The sequence below is a fragment of the Betta splendens genome, chromosome 19 (genome assembly GCF_900634795.4).
Source record: "Betta splendens chromosome 19, fBetSpl5.4, whole genome shotgun sequence".
Classification (NCBI taxonomy): Eukaryota; Metazoa; Chordata; class Actinopteri; order Anabantiformes; family Osphronemidae; genus Betta; species Betta splendens.
Window position 1 is genome coordinate 13,646,077 of NC_040898.2, and position 17,616 is coordinate 13,663,692.

General features: G+C 47.7%; 1 protein-coding gene across 3 annotated transcripts in view; it reads right to left on the reverse strand.

Annotated features, from left to right (window-relative positions):
• Positions 1–11,629, reverse strand: part of thrab (thyroid hormone receptor alpha b) — a 29,853-nt gene extending 18,224 nt beyond the window's left edge. Inside the window, exons 1-2 of one of the 3 annotated variants that reach the window (XM_055504332.1) lie at positions 10,436–11,629; positions 5,740–6,125 (exon numbers count right to left, since the gene is read on the reverse strand). In XM_055504332.1, the coding sequence (XP_055360307.1) occupies positions 5,740–5,795 (56 nt within the window). In that variant the 5' untranslated portion in view covers positions 5,796–6,125; positions 10,436–11,629. Of the gene's footprint in view, positions 1–1,289; positions 1,531–5,739; positions 6,126–9,966; positions 10,356–10,435 lie in introns of those variants that run through there. The other 2 variants (XM_055504331.1, XM_055504334.1) reach the window with 2 other exon arrangements.
• Between the last annotated feature and the right edge of the window lie 5,987 nt (positions 11,630–17,616).

The window sequence follows — 17,616 nt, forward strand, 5'->3', positions numbered from 1 at the left end:
GTTGCCATTTTTCACATACCTCCATACTGCAGCATAGCTGAACTCCAGCAGACAGAGACCTCTAGAGGCGTAACAGCTCCACTCAGCAAAACCACATTATATGATTCTAAACACACGTCAGGTCCCAGGTGAGCGAGAGACACTGGGAAGCATCGCAGCGAGGGAGGGGCGCGACCAGGCCACTCCCAGGCTCCCAGGCCATTAAACAGCAGCAGCAGGTGAGGAGAGCAGACTTCCAGTAAGACGGTGAAGTCACGGCTGTCACACGAAGAGGCGTTTCCTACAGGTACAGCGTGTGACTGGAAATATCAAACACACCTAGCACACACTACGGACGGTCAGGAAAGACTGGTTCAGAGGAATGATCAAAAAAATAAGTAACACATCTATATATAGAGTCAGGGTTCCACCCTATAGACGCCTGTGTCACGATGCCAGTTTACTGGAAGCGGTGACGGAGCTGCAGGTGAGAATGAGCGTCACTGATGGGACTCTGCTACAGTCGCAAACTAAAGAACAAGATCAAATAATTCTAATGTACAAATGACTTTAAATGGAAAAGTCTCGTCGTGTTCCTGCTAAACACACAGCACGTCTCAACAAGGAATGAAATGAATGATAGCGTAATCAGTGGAACGCTGCTTTATTTCATCTGTGATCGATGTGCTGTCACGTCTCATTAGGAACGCTTCACTTTGATACCAGAGGAGACAAACCCCAAAGCTGGCATCAGGTTGCTCACCTGTGCAACACCCAAGGTTTCAAAACAGCGTAAGAGGATCTGAAAAAGCCTTTGAACGAGCTCCTTGTTGACTTTGTGGACAAAATTAAGTGTCAGCAGCCTGAGGAGGAATAAAAAAAAAAAAGAATTACAGCTGTCACGGCACCAGGAAGACGAGCTGGGGTTTTCACTAACTGCCACTCAAAGGTAAACGTCTGTCCCTCTGCCAAGTGGCTTCCACATCACTCCATGCATCTGCTGCAGGCAACAGCCATCAAACTGTCAGCCAGGTGACAGTTCAGTCTTCCCATATGCTCGCATGTTGTCATAGATGGAAAAACAAGCAAAGAACATGAAGAACTTTCTCCGCATTCCCTCTGTTTTCCTCCTCAGCTCGTCTGTGTCCAGGTTTAAAGGATAATGAAGTGATAACACAGACCGTCTCCAAACTGGCTCCGGCTTTGAGCCTCTATTAAGAACTGATTGATCCCAAAATAGCAGTAATGAAAATATTAGCAGCCTCGCAGCTTGTAAAGAGCTTAGCGGTGTTGGCAGAAGCACGACTCACCGCTCTGAGAGCTCTGACTGGCAGCAGACGGCGAGAACCGGTGTCAAGTGGCTCCAAGAGCAGCACAGAGCCACACAAACAGAGCGGACGCCGCTTGAGAGAGGCCGACGCGCAGCATCCGCGACCTAGCGCTCGCCACGGACGGACGGGAGCTGCTTCCGACCGGCTCCGACGCCAGCGCCAGCATTCCTGCTCCACAGATCAGCCAGCTCCTGATGGAATGTGGGTTTTTGCAGGTTGGGACACAACTGCGGGCGCTGCGCAGACGCAGACGCAGGCTGACTGCGCCTGCGCCTGCGTCTCACAGGTAACTCAACCTTCCAGCTAGCTACATTTGAACAGTTAACGCGAGTCCCGCGGTGTCCGGTTCGAGCAACCGCTGGGCCTCACGCGAGAGCATTTCTGAGCGCTTTTCTGCACAAGACGTGTTTGTACAAGTGTTACGCATCAAATTTGTCCAACTCTCGACTGCACAGGCTCGTCGTAAATCACGCGCGGTGATTAGTGCCACCTGTTTAGCTGCACATCCACCAAGCGCGTTGATCGATAACACAATCAGTGACATATCAGGCCGCGTTTCCGTTTCTGCCGTTGTGGGAAAGTTTCATTCAGGAAAAAGAAGAAATTCTCACACCAAAGCTCCAAGAAAACTAATTTAACTTGCTGCTGGTGGAAGTAAGCGTTTAGCGTAGACGTGTGAGAGGCGTTTAATCAGAGTCAGAACAGAAAGAAAGAGGAAACGGCTCAGGACGCATCAAATTAAATGCTAAAACGCGTCGTGTTAAGGCAAAGTGCTCCCCGAGTGACAGTGTAATTGCTGAAGGAGATGCTGTCTTTGTCTGGTCACGAGGCGTCTTTAACCAGTCGTATTCACTTATGTAGAAAACGTGTTTTGGCAGAATCACACAATCAGCCTTTAACACGCTTTACGTAAGCAACTGCAATGTTATTTCTGGAAAGACACTGAATTAAAAAAAAACAACCTAAAGACAAGTAGAATTAACGAAACAACATTTCTTTGTAAATAATACTCAGACAGGAGGAAATAGTGCTTTTCTCAGGGGCTTAATCAGCTGAGAATGAAAACATTTCGTTCTCTAGTGAGTCTTTACAGCAGCACGAAGCAGTGTGTGTAGAACAGATTCAGCATTTCACTTCACAACGATGCAGCTGCTTGATGTGAGGCGCAGCTTGTTTTTCCGTCGACTGCTCTTGCGTTTCTGACAAGCTGTAGCTGAGAATCGTGGAAACGCACAACAATGGGAGCGCGAGTCAGATTCCAGCTACGTCTTCTATATGAGGCTACAAAGATAAATCTCACAGGATATTTTTAGGCCCAAACCCGCTCCATGGGAGAGATATAGAAAACATGACACTTTGACAGGTCAAATGCTCGAGCACCTGTTTGAAGCTAATGCCCCTCAAACATACAGAACAATACACAGTCTGGAGTTCTATCATAAGGCAGCGTGAATGCGGCTCCCTGTCCTACGCCTGGAGCCACAGTGGCCTATTGTTCATCATGCATAGAGGCTGGCTCTGCCCGGCCCATACGTCCACTAATGGACATTTTGTTCCCTCGGGGTCTAAATTACAGGACACACAAAGATTCATCTAAACCTGAGCAACATTCAATTATTTATATCTCACTGCAGAAACAACAAGATGACATGAGGCAGATGTTTAAACTGAAGATGTGACGCCTTTATTAAGTCGTGCTAAGCATGCATATTGTTTATTGTTATGAACAAGATCTATTGTTGTAAACATGTCAGGATTAATTATGAGCTACGTTGTCTTTAAAGCCACAGGCCCCAGATTTGTGTCCAAGGCAAAAATAATGAGGTGTAAATTACCAAAGACGCTGACAGACTGCAGCACGTGCGTCTGCATCTAAGGCAGCGAATTTGCATAATGTGATTCTTTCTCGTTGCATTTGCACGTGTTAATCAGTGAACAGTCAAATCCCAACTGAAGTGAAGCTCAGGTTGCACCAACAGCCTGTAGTCTACTACTTGTAGCTTCGAGTCATCTGAGCAAATAGCCATTCATCATCATCAGTGTTGTCTTTATAGAATGGCTCAGATTTCTGACTCCCTGCAGCATTAACCATGTGATTCGGGCTTCGGTTGATTGTTCATTGTTTGAACAGTAAAATCCAAGAGTTTTGTGTAAATGCTGGTTTGAAAATGTCACAGCGGCTGAAAACGCAGCTCAGATTCCTGCAGCGACACAAGTCCAGGAACGGTAATCTACAGGAAATCAACAGCATTTCAGTCAATTACTGTGAGTGGCGGAGGTGGAGGTGTTCACTGAGTGACTCAGCAAGTGACTCACTGACTGACTGAGTCCAAGTTACCTCCAGGGAACGTAAAAAACACCACCACAAATAGGATCCGCAGCCCTGACTCTTAATTGCATGCAGCACATACTGTACAACCACCAGTTAAACCATCGTTAAAGCTCAGATTGAGTTTAAAGCCTTGCTCTGATATGCAGGTGACCAGCGAACGAGGACATAGTCGGCCTTGTAAAACCCACAGCAAGGTCACGACAGGACATCCTCAGGCCCAGCGGAAGGAAACGCCGCTCTGGTTTGTGTTTGAGTTGTACCCCAGTCGTAGATGAGAGAGCATTTTAGGAAGCTCAAACAATGGTGCCTTGCTTAATAGAGAGAAAACAAACAACTAGAGGTGAATTCAGACTGTGGCTCTGGATGCACACGCTGTCATCAGCCGATCCCTCATTTCTCCCTCCATGTGTGAATGCATGTCCTGTGAATTGGTTCCGCGACCCCCCGCGGTGCCGCCGCCTCCCTCCTCGCGCTATTTACAAATCTGTGGCGCTTATGAAATTTAGATGAGGTTTAGATGAGGCTCTGTTCAACACGTTTACCCAAGAAGCCAAACAACAATTAGCATCTATGTGCAAATGCTACAACCGCTCCACCATAGCAACAATTAGCGCTGAATAATAAACACGCTCTTATTGTGACAGTTTATTTTTATACTCCAGCGCCAACAGGACCGGATCAGGAGGTAAATGATGATCAGCTCTCAGATGACTGCAGAGGATAAAACAGGGACTTTTGCAGCACATAAACAACACGCAAGAATGTGCCCCTGCAACAGTATGCAGCCAGCCGTGCGTCAGCTGGAGCTGTTCGCTGGAAAGTGATGCAAACCGAATCGCTGCACCGCCAAAATAAAAGCCTGCACGACAAAAGCAGCAGCAACCGTCCTGGTTGAGCAGCTCAGAAACCACTAAACTTCAACAAGTGGATGAGCTGAAAGTAGCTGAGCACATCAGAACATAACCTGCGGCGCTCGGGTGTCCTGTTCTGACTGCGTGGTGGCAAACACAGCATGGGTTCAAAGAGCCGCATCAGCTGGAAGCGCCGCGGCGGCAGCACGCACGCAAGAGGGGCAGAGGTTTACCCAAATCCAGCGTCATGCCAAACACTCCGCTCATACCCACGCCAAGCAGCACCCGCCCCGGCCCCAACCCTCCGGGCACCGTTCTTTGTTCTTTTAATTATCCCTTAGGTGCAAAGTGCCGCGGTCGGTGCTTGGAACCGAGGCACCGTGGAAACCTACACCCCAACATGTCGTATGAAACAAAAACCCCGGCGCATTGAGTCCTACATCCATGACCGCAGCAACTGTCTGCGCGGCGTCCCTGAGCGGCAGAGCTGTTAATCCCCTGACAGGTGTCCATGTTAGCCCAGGAATCCATCCAGGCTCCGGATTGACTTTAACACAGGCTTGTAACGCAGCTCACGCAGACAGTGCAGCGAAATAGGATCCTGCACTCGAGGAAGTCATCCATTCCCTGCTCATGGTAATGAAGACATAAACTCATTTTCTCACCGTTATTGTGACTATTTGAATTTAATTGTGCATAGAATTCTGGAGGGAGGAGAGCCGATACCCTGCGTCATGAACAGCGTTTAAAAGACACAATAAGCTTTGGGCAGAAAGTCTGCAGCGTGTGATCTTTAAGGCCAAAACCACAAATATTTATACCAACCACGGAAAAAAAAGAAATGCAGGTTAAATGTTTAATCATTCCCAGGTTTTACATAGATGTGTGTCATGTAGTAACCGAGCTGAAGTCCTCCTTAGCTGAAGCACAGTGACCGATAACCTTCCTTTTACCCAGAGGCCGTCTCCAAACACTGGGCCCCTTCCTCCCGCAGTGGCACAATGACAGAGGCTCCATTCCACTAATATTATGTTTTCATTCATAAGATGGGGCTTAAACTGTTCCGTGTTTGTTTGCCTCGCGGACAAGCGCCGCAGCACGGGGCCGTTCGGAGACAGCTCGGGGACGATTCAGCAGCAGAGCAGAGGTAAAGAAGAAGAGGCAGCGTGCGACGACAGCCAGACAAAGGTTAAATGTCAACATTTTACACGGAGCAACGACAGTAAAGCAACGGAGCGCAACTCACCGCTTCTCTTCTCCCTCTGATGGGTTAAGGTCCTGCTCCTTGGGCATGTGTTCCATTCACCTTAATTCCATCCAGCAGCCAATCGTGAGAGACTGAGGCAAGCCCCACCCTCGGATGCAAGCTTGTCATTCGCCGGTTGGGAGGGGTCAGTCAGTGGAACAAGACAGGATCCCGTCCCTGGGGGGATCTGGGGAGGGGGGGGGCTCCGGCGAGGGAGCCGTCCCTCTCTGAGGTTGGCGTGTTGTGGCTTTGTGAGAAGGCGTGAGATATTAAGGATGCTTGAGGCTTCGCTGAGGTAAACGGGCAGGTCCGGGGGCGGGGGTGGCGGCGGCGGGGGGGCCGGAGTCGCCAATCTCAGGGTTGTGGAGAGTGGAGTGGCATCGAGTCTGGAAGAGAACAAAGAGAAGAGTCCCGTCATATCACGCTGTCCTGGAGGCGGACCGGTAAAAAACGAACCAACAGCAGGTGCTTTTTAAGACAGTTTAAGATCAGTTACTTTAAGCATCAGAATCAGCTTTAACGGCCAAGTTTTGCACAGGACAACCGAGGAATCATAGGAATTATATGTGGTCTGACGTCTTTGTTCCCTTTGTTGATTGGCCAGAAAGAAAACAACATTTAGGAGCAGCAGCTTTACAACTTGTGCATTTTGTTTTTCTACACTCTGCTTTTTAGCTCAGAACTCTCTAAAATGAAATGTAATGGAATCTAGAAGCTAAATAGCGGGAGTGTTTTGAAAGGGAAGTTGCTGAGCTATGAATGACACAGATCTGAGGCCCAAACCCAGCGGTGGAGCCAGATTTGGGCTTTGCATTCATCCTTTGCCTCGCCGAGCTCCTCTCCCGCCCACTCCTCCCGTTGGCCATTGTGTAACTACTTACAACACATGACATGCATGGATGCAGATGAATGGCACAGTAAGAAAGACACACATTTCCACACAAGCTCCACTGGAAAACGACCAAACACAAACTCAACCGAGCCCGACGTTTTAGGCAACAAAACATCCCTTTGTCACGAGCGCGGGGTTTGGGTGCCAGAATCAGTGCCGGGCTTGATTACATTGTTGACACTGGGCATTTCTGAGAAAACGCCTCTCGCCGACCCCTTACGTAGGTTAAGTAGCTTTAGGTTGAGCAGCAGAATCTGCATGACAGAGTTTGTGCGTCTGCGGGTGTGTGCGAGGGTCTTGATCCATTAGCCCCTGCTTCCCTCCTCCGTTGTCCAACCAAGGCTTTATTCTTTTCTCCACTAATCCCTGGTGCCTTTCTAATCCGGAACAGCGGGATATGGGGCATTAGCGCGTCCTTAGACGTGACTGATACTATTACTGCTTTTACTCCTAATAGAGAGATTATACACAATGTTCAAAACAACCCTTTTGCAGGAACAGGAGGTTTCTTTCATTCAGACCCATTTTAAGTTTTTGCCTGATTCAAATATGACTCATCTAAAAATGTAGAACACAAAAAGCAGATTATACCACAATGTAAATCTTCTTAACTGCTAATCCTGAATTAGTTCCTTAAACAATTATGTCATTATTGAGCACGAAAACTCCAAGCATTTCAATCCCTGGTCACTTACAGTATCGATCGAAATGTGAGGAGCTACTAAAAAACATTTTTGGGTTTTTTTACTGAGCATTTTTAAAAACCAACAAAACAAAAAAAAACAGAACACAAAAACAAAACAGATTCTTAATTATTTGTTTTTTCGTATTTTGAAGGTGTTTAATCTGATGAGCTTCAGTGTAAATATTTACAATAAAAGAGTAAAAGATGACTTATTGGGCTAAACATGGAAATGTGGAGGTTGGTTTCGTTTCATTCATAAACAACCACATTAAAGCTAAAAATGCAGCGTGACTTGTTTTGCTGCATATTAAAATACAAGACGTGTTAGAATGAGCCAATTACCACCTAAAGACGTGGCGCCAACTCTCTGAACCTTCAACCTCATTAGCATTTACTCTTGGAAACCCATTAGGCCACAGGAGGATTCATTTGTTGATCAATGTTATTCCCCAAACGTTTGTATCAAATATGCATCTAATAAACACAAACTGCCGTCTGTGGACAACAGAGAGACTGCATTCAGTACGAGGGAAGGTCGGGAGGAGTTGCCTCAGACCCCAGCAGGACAGACTGGAATGACACGAGTCCCAGAGGCCTCCACCTCTAATGGAGTGTGCTTCATCAAACCTCCTCTCCATCGAATCGGCTGCAAGTGACACTGGCCTCGGTGTGTCCAGAGCACAGAAAACGAGTTGTTGACTGCACTCCGATGAGGAAAAGGGCCCATTGTTTGATTGGACACAGGAATTAAGTCTCAGTAGCCGCAAGTAAAAGAACTAATGTCCCACTTTATTTGAAGAAAATGGATTATGATGACTTTAGAGTTCATCTCCTCCTTTAATCTTTATAGGCTTCAGCCTTTAATAATCCTACTGAAAATCAAATAATGACTCATCCATGATCTACTGTAAAGATTGTTTGGTTTGATTTTGGACCATGCCAATAAATAAATAAATGAATAGTTGAATAAGAAAAAAAATAAAATAAAATGCATGTCGCTTACAATGAATGCTTGCGTGAATAGACTGATTTAATGGCTTCTGTCTTTTTATGGTACAGATGTATTCGCTGCCGTCCTCAGCCTAGTTCAGTAGTCTGAGACCACAGAAAGGACAAAACATGTCCCGCTATGGAAAAACTGTGAGAAATGAGATAAGAAATGAAAGTGGACAAAGTGATATACTTGTGTTTTCTGGCTGGGGGTATAAGAGTAATGTTGATGAAAGAAAAAAAAAAAAGACTTGATTAAAGTCGCTTGGAATGAAGACAAAATAAACAGACTTATCGGAGCTGAAGACTAATAACAGGAACAGAACAGGGAGTGTCAAAAGACAGATTTAGGGCGTTTCGCTGGTTCCGAGTCTCGGTGTAATATATAGACGAACGTCTGGGCTTTTACATGCACGGTATCCATTACAGCCATGTAGGGTCACGGCAATGTCAATTAGCAATAACATGAGATTATCCAGCCCATTATCCAGAACATGCAGTGATTGTATCAAGAGGTAAATCATGTGTGAAACGTGTAGTTTTATTAATTTTAAATACATGATGAATGGCTCAATGGCAGCCAACCTAAAGACGCTCCATCCAAAGCCTGACGCACATCTGAGCACTGGACCCGCTGCCACTAAAGCAGCCGAGCTCCAGGGACAGAGTTGGACCAAAACGCACTCACAAGGATCCTAAGAGTTTGCTGAGGCCACTGTAGATGTGTGCACATCTGTTTTATGTTAATCTAAATATGACAGAAAGGGCTGATGACAAAGAGCTTTTAAGTTGCCTCTGCACAGCTGACACGCTCCATTTCCCAATGTTTCATAAATTGTCATTTTCTCCAGGGTCCAGCTTTAATTGTTCAGTCTGAAACGGAGACTTTTTAAGAATAATCAACAGAGAAGCGAGTGAATAGAGTCGATGCCTGGAGAAACTTAGACTTAATTAAACATGACCTACTCTCTTTCTACTCCGTAATAGGCCAAAGAGATCGATGTCGCTCTATTCTGCAGGAAGCGAGAGGAACAGAAGAAAAGGGCGAATTTTTCAGCAATAAGCTCAGATGAATTCTAGACTCAAACAAAATCATTAATTCCAAGGATGTGGATGGATTGTGCCTGATAGAGAACAATCATTTAGCAGTAGCTTCAAAAAATGCCCATTCAGCCAACGAGGCCCTAGGATGCATGACTGAATCTGCTGTAGTCGATTAGAGCTGGACACAGATGACGGACGCAGTAACTGAAGGTTAACTTTATCTAACAAACGTTACACAGTCCGACTTCAGGGGAAAAAGGAAACCAGACAAACACCTTGGAGACAAGCATCTGACTTTTGGCATTATCTGCTTCCTCCCTCTGCACATCTCCCTTCACATTTCTCTCTATTTAAAAGGTCACGGTTGAAAAAAAAAAGAACTTTCACACTTCGGATTAGACAGCGTGACGTGATTCAAGGCTCTCTGTCCAATTATCCCACTCCCGAGGGCAGAGTTGGTCACAACAGCGCTGCTTTGGGTTCCAACGGTTTGTCATTTTCATATTACGCTGAAACAGACTTTTACTGTAAAACGCTCTCGTTTCATAAGAAGCTCTGCAGTGGATGCATTTCAGCAGTTAAGCTCCTTGAGGAGAACCTTTCCTAAAAGTCTCACCATCAAAGCAAAGCGGGGGTCAGCGCTCCGGCTCCCAGGGGGACGACTGAGCAATTAGCGGTCAGGTCACGGGGCAGGCGGCTCCAAGTCGCTGATGCGGTGCGAGGAGTTTGATCGTGGACGGTGGATGTTAGTGTTCCAGGCTAACGAGCCGTCGGAGGCCGGGATCATTTTTCACGCTGCATCTCGTCTGGCTCTCTCACAGGGCAGCAGATTATTAATAGGTGCTAACAGAGAGCGGCGCGGTGACCGAGCGCGACCTTGAGCCTGCACAAGCACCAAAATATGTCTCAATTCAACTCACACGTCTCTCACAAGTGTTGACTTGTGGTTTGAAGCTTGCATGAGATTCATGCATGTGTGCGTTTATTGTGGTGGGACTGAACTGTGACCTAGTATCATCGACAGCCCTCAGCTCAGTAGTAACGCACTACCAGCGTGTGTGTGTGTGTGTGTGTGTTTTACTCACGCTTATCTGCTCCTTTCAGTGAATTTCTTTCCCCCTCTCCTTTATCTCCCCTTTTCCCCGTTTCATGGATTCGTCTCTCTCCGCACCGTACTGTACGTCAACACTTCTTTGGCTGTCTTCACCTCATTCTCTGGCTCTCTCAAACGCTCAGATCGTCTGTGCGTCACTTTCAAAAATAATGACCTGCTTCCAAAACAAAATCTCTGGGAAAAGTGAAACTGTGTGACAGCTCCGCTCCGCGATTAACACCGTGCCAGAACCGCTCATGCTATGGAAACAGTCCGGACGGGAACAGACCTTCTAGGTCCTCGAGAGCCATCCCGGGTTCTACTCTGCATAATTCTGTCAGATAATCAATACAACAACGAGAAAACCAAAGTAATGACAAATGCACAGAGAGAGTACCCAAAGATGCTTTAGCACAGACGTACGAAACCTTTTAAAGGATCACTGTATAGACAGACTTGGCTCAACGCAGAGGGAGTAACTGGTTTGTGTAAATGTGAGGAGGGAACATAAAGTCAACAGGGGCTAAATGAGGCAATGTATACTTTCACGTCCACGTCTGAGCCAAGCCTGAAGATTAAAGTACACGTATAGATAACGCCAGCGTGTTTACTTTTAACGTGCGAGACAGCGAGCAGAGAGAGAGGAAAGGAAAACATCTTCTAGCTCCCACGTTCACTTTGGTCTTTCTCATCCTTCTTCCCTCCCTCCTTTGGCAGGAACGAGCCAAGGTGCTGCCAAGAATGTGACTGTATTTGGAAAACATCACTAGTGGCTGTTCTTTTTCTTTAAGGTGGACTCGCTCGCATGCGAGCGTGCCCCGTCCTGACATTAAGCTTTAGTTCAGCTGTTCAGTATTTCTCAGCCTCAGGCAGACGCTCGGCCCGTCGTCCTGCCCCGTGCTTCCCAGTCAGACCACCTTAAGGAACCACTGCTGTCCTGGAGGTGTCAGCTTCCCTTGTCTTGATCATTTCCTCACAGCTATTGGAAGTGTCTAACTGCAGGAAGACAACACAAGGGGATGAAGATTCATTTGAAGGTAATAAATGCTTTGATAAGGAGGGATTTACATCAACCGGCTCTGACTGTAAGAGAGGTTCCTTAATCTCTGAGCATAATCATACTGTGAAAGACAAGGTTCGAGCCAATTGAGTGTGCATCAGCATGTTTTAGGTTTTAATTAGACAGTGTGTGTGTGTGTGTGTGTGTGTGTGTGTGTGTGTGTGTGTGTGTGTGTGTGTGTGTGTGTGTGTGTGTGTGTGTGTTACAGTCAGTGGGTCAGAGAAGCTGTTCGTGGTGCGTCTGGGCAACGAGCCTAACCTGGATCACAACCGTGCGCATCACCTGTCCTCTGCACCCACACAGGTGCCGTTGTCGTGCCAACAGCCCAGCGAGAGTTCTCCTCCTCCCAGATTACAGGTGGAGCAACAGCAGGCACAAAAATAATCAAGTAACAATGGAAGTTCCACTGACGAAAAACCTCAGCACAGACCTCAGCTCCGCGTGATTTAAACAGAACAGGAAGTATAAAAGCCTGAAAGACGTATTAATACACACGAGCAACAGCTTCAGAGGCTTTGTTTGGTTTACATGAAACCACATGGGTTCACAGATACTGTATCTATCCAACGTGGTTGTGAAACAAGCCCAGTTGTGAGAATGTGGCGTTCCGTTACACAAGCCTGGCAGCCGCTTGCTCAGGGTTTACAAACGGGGCTGGGATCCAGGCACCAGCCGCAACTCAAATAAAACCAACCAGAGCCTCGTCAGGAGGACGAACGGGCCAACACATGAGAGCAAATATAATAAGAAATATCTGCAATTGTATCAGGAACAACAGCAAAGCGTCAACATGTGGGGACAGCGAGTTAGGAAACCGGGGGCTCAACATCAGCCCAACATCTGGGCACCTTTACGGCTGCGATGGAGCGTGTGCCAACCAGCAACGTGTACAGACTGAAGCTGGGCTTCATCTGCCAACATCCAAGTCTCTGGTGCCTCCGCGGTCCAGGGAGGCTCACAAGCAGCTCCCACAGGGCTGAGCAGCCCGGTTATTAGGTCAGTAAACACACACCGGCGCTCGGCGAGGCTGCAGACGCCACCACAAATATAACTGCTCAACAAACACGGCTTTAAGGCCACTTTTCCATTCGGCGGTGTGTAGTTCGTGTCGAGCATGGAACAACATTATCAGCATTATCAGCTGTCGGGCCGAGCCTGAGCAGGTCCAGGCTCTTATAAATAAACTCTATGTGTCCAGGCAGCAGAAGCCGTGCAGGTGTTTGCCATATGCACGCGTGGCTGTGGCTGTGGCTGTAGCTGGCCTCGCGTTGCCCCGTATCCGATGACAACGCGGCCACGCCGGCCACATCTCCGGCTCAGCTCGCTTTAAAGACGATGCGCGTACGAGTTGCAGTTTCACCCAGAGCCACACGTAATAACCACATCTCCGAGAAGCCAACAAACTCTTTAACAATATGGGAAACCTGGACACACAAACACACTCCACACCCTGTGTCACCTCTCTCCACCTCTTCAAGCCTTTCCATTCATCTCCACATCTCAGACACCTCTGTAATGAGCAATAAAACACATACTGTAAAGAGACCGCAGGCGCACACACGCACTCGCTAAGCATCAACATGGTCATTTTTTACATGTCCTCCCCTGCAATTCCTTCCACCCCGGGGTGTAATGAAGCCTTCGAGGCCTGGTGAGGCCCCAGAGCCATAACGGCGCTGCCTCACACTATAACCTCCATCTTTTCCTGACTGGATACAGCAGAGTTTGTGAAACAAGAGAAGGTGGCGCGGGAGGAGCGGAGCTTGGCGGGTCCGAGCGCCGGAGCTGGAAGGTGATTTTCTTGGCAGAGGGCTGGATTGGGGTACCGAAGAACAGGGGCCCAGGTTCTACCCCCAGCTCCCACCCGAGAGAGAGCCTGTGTGGTCCTGGATCTGATTAGGACCAACAGACACACATGTACAACACACGTCCAACCGGTCAGAACCTCACTCTCCTCAGAACACTGTCAAACGCGATCAGGGCGACGGATACTTTACCATTTTCTGACACCAAAAACTAAAATCCAAAGAAATTGTGAGAGTGGAGACAAGCGGTAGAAGAACACGGCAGGAGCCAAGATCTCTGGGTTTGCACAAGTAAAGCAGTTGCTGGTGAGTTCATCCTCGCTTCATTCCCAAGGCAACAGGCAGCGCGTCCGCACCACAGGGATGTTTTCCTTTGGTGGGTACGAGTTGGCTGCCAGGACGGGAAGAGTGAGGAGTTACTGCCCGTGTGTGTGCGAGTGTCAGGACAAAGGAGCAGGCGCCGGCGCCTCCTCCTGCAGGATCTCCGTTCAAACACGCTCCACCTGATGATTTAGCAGCTGTCAGCGCTGCAGCGTTTCCCCTCACACCAACCACACTTTGGACTCAAACTCACACTCAGGCTTGTGGTTTCACGTGCGGCTCCGGGACGCGGTTGGATTTTTGGTACTGTGATTAGCTCTCGGGCCCGTCGTTTGACTGACGGAGCATCGGGGAGCGAGGAGGATTAGCTCCAGGGGTCGAAGGTCAAAGAAACACTGCAGCACTGCGCCCTTTGGAGGAAGGAGGAGGGGCAAAGGGCAGGGCAGCTTTCAGCAGCCGTCACCAGCAGCTCTGCCTGCACCGTGTAATGACCAGGTAGAGCTGGAGCTCCACACAGCAAATCAGCGCTTTGCACTTGTGTGGCCATTATATAAGGTTTAAATGTGCATCTGCACTCAGCATTATGAAGTATCAACATGCCGCTCGGTGAAGAGTTTCAAGTTGTGCAAACAAACAGTGATTAAAAACGCCTCCTCGCTCCAAGTCGTGTTTTTCATTCGTTCATCTAAACATGCCGCTATAGGACAGTGTGAGCTTCATCGTCCTCTCCCTCCTCTAAGTGCAGGCATCCATTCATCTTGACGTCCTAACATCCCCGCAGTCGGCGCTGATCCAGGCTCCTTCGTTTTTTTGAAACTTTTTGACACTATGTTTGAAAAGATCAAACTCTAATGGACTGTGATGGCTAAACAGAATTACAGTTAGGTCATTTATTTGTGTGATCGCAGGCAGGTGGCGGCCCGGGATGGAGAAACCGCCGGGTTGATTCCCAGATACGATAAACGTGCTGACAGGTTATGATTACACAGCAGCCTGCCTTTCCTTCCACAATTATAATCCCAATTACATACGCTTTCTCTCCGCGGCTCTGTTTGTTATTTCATCCAGGGCCGAGTCATATGATTGAAGTCACGGCATTTTAATTAGATATTTGCAATCTTACCGCCACATGTCAAATGTAGGCAAAAGATCACATCATATAATCAAACTGAGCTTCAAAGGAACTAAATAATTGCACCATATGTATTGCATGAGAATAAAACCTGGCTAGGTGCAAAAACAATTATACAGCGTGCTGGCGTTTATTTATAGTGAGCTGTAAACGATTAACATTGGGCCGCAAGTTACTCTGAGTGAAAGACAGCAAACCGCCGCCAAATTCAATTAATTCACTTCAGCATATTTACAGAACGCAGGACGAAATGCAACAAAAGTCATGTCAAGGCACTTTACAATGAAAGGTTTAAGACCTCATACAGCTATAAAGAATTACACAGAACAACAAATGCCTCCTGAGCAGGAACTGGGCGACGGCGGAGGATTAAATCTCCTCAGTGGATCCAGAACCACAGGCCGCGTACAGACGCATGGTCAGGTTGGATGTGCTCCAGTTGATCCACTGCTGCTCGCCTCACGCCGCTCAAACGCTCTTCATCCACTCGACCCCCCGACCCCGGCACACTCCAGCCCACAGGCTGCGCTGCATCAAAAGAGGACCAGACGAGGAGCAGGGACGACTCTGTCCAGGCAAATCCAGCTCAGTGACAGAATGAAGCACAGCTATTACGCACCAGACGCTGCTGGAGCCAAAGAAAGCAAGGATGTAGAGCAGAGCTCAGTGGAACCCTCCCATCACACACGCTGCTTTTGTTCAGCTAATTCCGTCATTTATCAATACGGCCCAAACAAGACATCACAGACAACAAGCTGTTTTGACTCCAAGGTGATCAATTAACTACTGTAACTGGCTACTCCAGGCCCACACAGCGTGTACTGACAGATCCAGTATCAAGCGCAGCCAGCGGCCCGTCGGACGGCTCTCATTAGTCAACCAACACCAGGCTCAGTAAAGACCTTTGGTTCGCAGGGATGGTTAACTGGTATCTCTGGGCATAGTTCAAAAGACGGCTATTACTCATCAGAGCGCGAGTGAATAAGCCCTGCCTGTCCCCCACAGGGCTGCTGGGACCTTTAGTCCACGTCTGAATGTGGCATTAACGGCATCCATGTCACCGTGATGTAGGACGATACGCCCAGAAGATGAAGGGCCATTATCCCCTTCTACCTATTTGCAAATGTGCCCCCTGAGGAAAGCGAGACATGAGTGAGACTGTGCTGCACAGGGACAGGCAGCAGAAGCAGCTCGGACTGGAGCAAAGGACCGACAGACAATTTACTCCGAGATGGTTGCGACAATGAGTATTGACTAAGTACAAGTGAAGCACCTTCAGCCGAGTCACATCACAGACCTGAATAACTCCTTATGTCACCGTGCAACGTACTGTAATGAATCAAAAGGATCCAGGCGATGTAATATTTACAGAGGATTACCACATCCTGATGGCTGGAACACTGGGCCGAGTGAACAGGATGTTTGACACAGAGGGAGGCATTGCTCCATCAAACATATCGACCCGTATCCGAGAACTAAAAGCAAAATATGGCTGGGGGTATGAACACAAACAGGTCGGCATTCATGAAAACAAGCTGCAGTGGATGTACGAGCGAGACCTCATCGCGTGTTTATCTCGATACTGCACTTTTCAACCATCTTCTTGATGTATTTTAAACATATTGTTGAATTTGTAGCATGTTGCTCTGAGGAATGTTGAGAACTTTACATCCTGAAACGCTGCTATAATTGAAGTCTTCTATAAACAAAGCTCTAATTTCCTCCAAAGCAGGAGTTAATGCAGCTTTAATTTAAACAACCGTTTTATCAGCGTGTTTCACCAACGCCTGCAGAAAAGCAAATAGCAAAACCACCGCCCGTGATTTCTCCTCTGCCCTTAGCGTCTCCAGACGCTCATGCTAAAAAGCCCCATTACGCTGCAACCGCAGTCGTCTTCCGACGACCAACAAGCAGCAGGTCTGTGCCAGCTGCCTGGAGCTCATGTGACCGATCATTAGCCTAATGGGCGGTCGATTAATGTTGGCAATCCCAGCAGAGCTCATATCGGTAACATCTACAGGTTGGTGCAGAGCCATTAATAATGGAATTGACTGGTGGGGTTCGTCTGCTGCTGCTGCTGCTGCTGGTCTCCCACCTTTTGCATGCGATGCCTCCGTAACTACGTATTTATTCAGAGTTGAGAGTATTTAAGCCAAAGCTATCAGAGATGTGAGAAAAGCTGCTCAGCTACAAGTTGGATGTTGGATGAGAAGCACTGCTGCAGCATCCTACTCAGGAGGATTGGGATACAAAGCAGGAAGTCTGTGGAGAATAAAGAATCACAGCTAGAAGAATCCTGTAGGTTGGATCCTTCGCTCTGATGAGACTCCACAAGGCTCAGCTTCAGCAAAACACACTTCTCTCATGTTCTGAAGTCAGAAAAGGTGTAAAATTGCCACAGCAACAATGAAATATATGCTTCAAGTCGGGGTTAGCGTCAGCATTCATTCAGGAGGAATCCTCGACACGAACAGCAACACCTCGATGACACCTCGTTTACCACAGCGAGGTGGAAAACCACACCGGCGCAGGCGTCATCGCTCACGCGCCTCCAGGCATTTGGGGGAAGAGCGAGTGAAGAGGTGTGACTTCATCTTGACGTCAGGCGCGTTTCCTGCTCAGGCGGAGCCACTTCTGACGGCCACCATGACGGCTGAAGTCACAGAACAAACCAACTCCAGAATCAGGAGGCAGCGCTTGTTTAGTTTGTCAAACCACAGCATATTTACAGCAGCTCCTTTCTCAAAACGAAACTATTTATGATCGGATTAAACCGGAATAAACCGCAGATCACAGATATATCTCAGTGTCAGTGAAAATGCAACAACAGGAACAATAATCAGTGGCTAATCAGT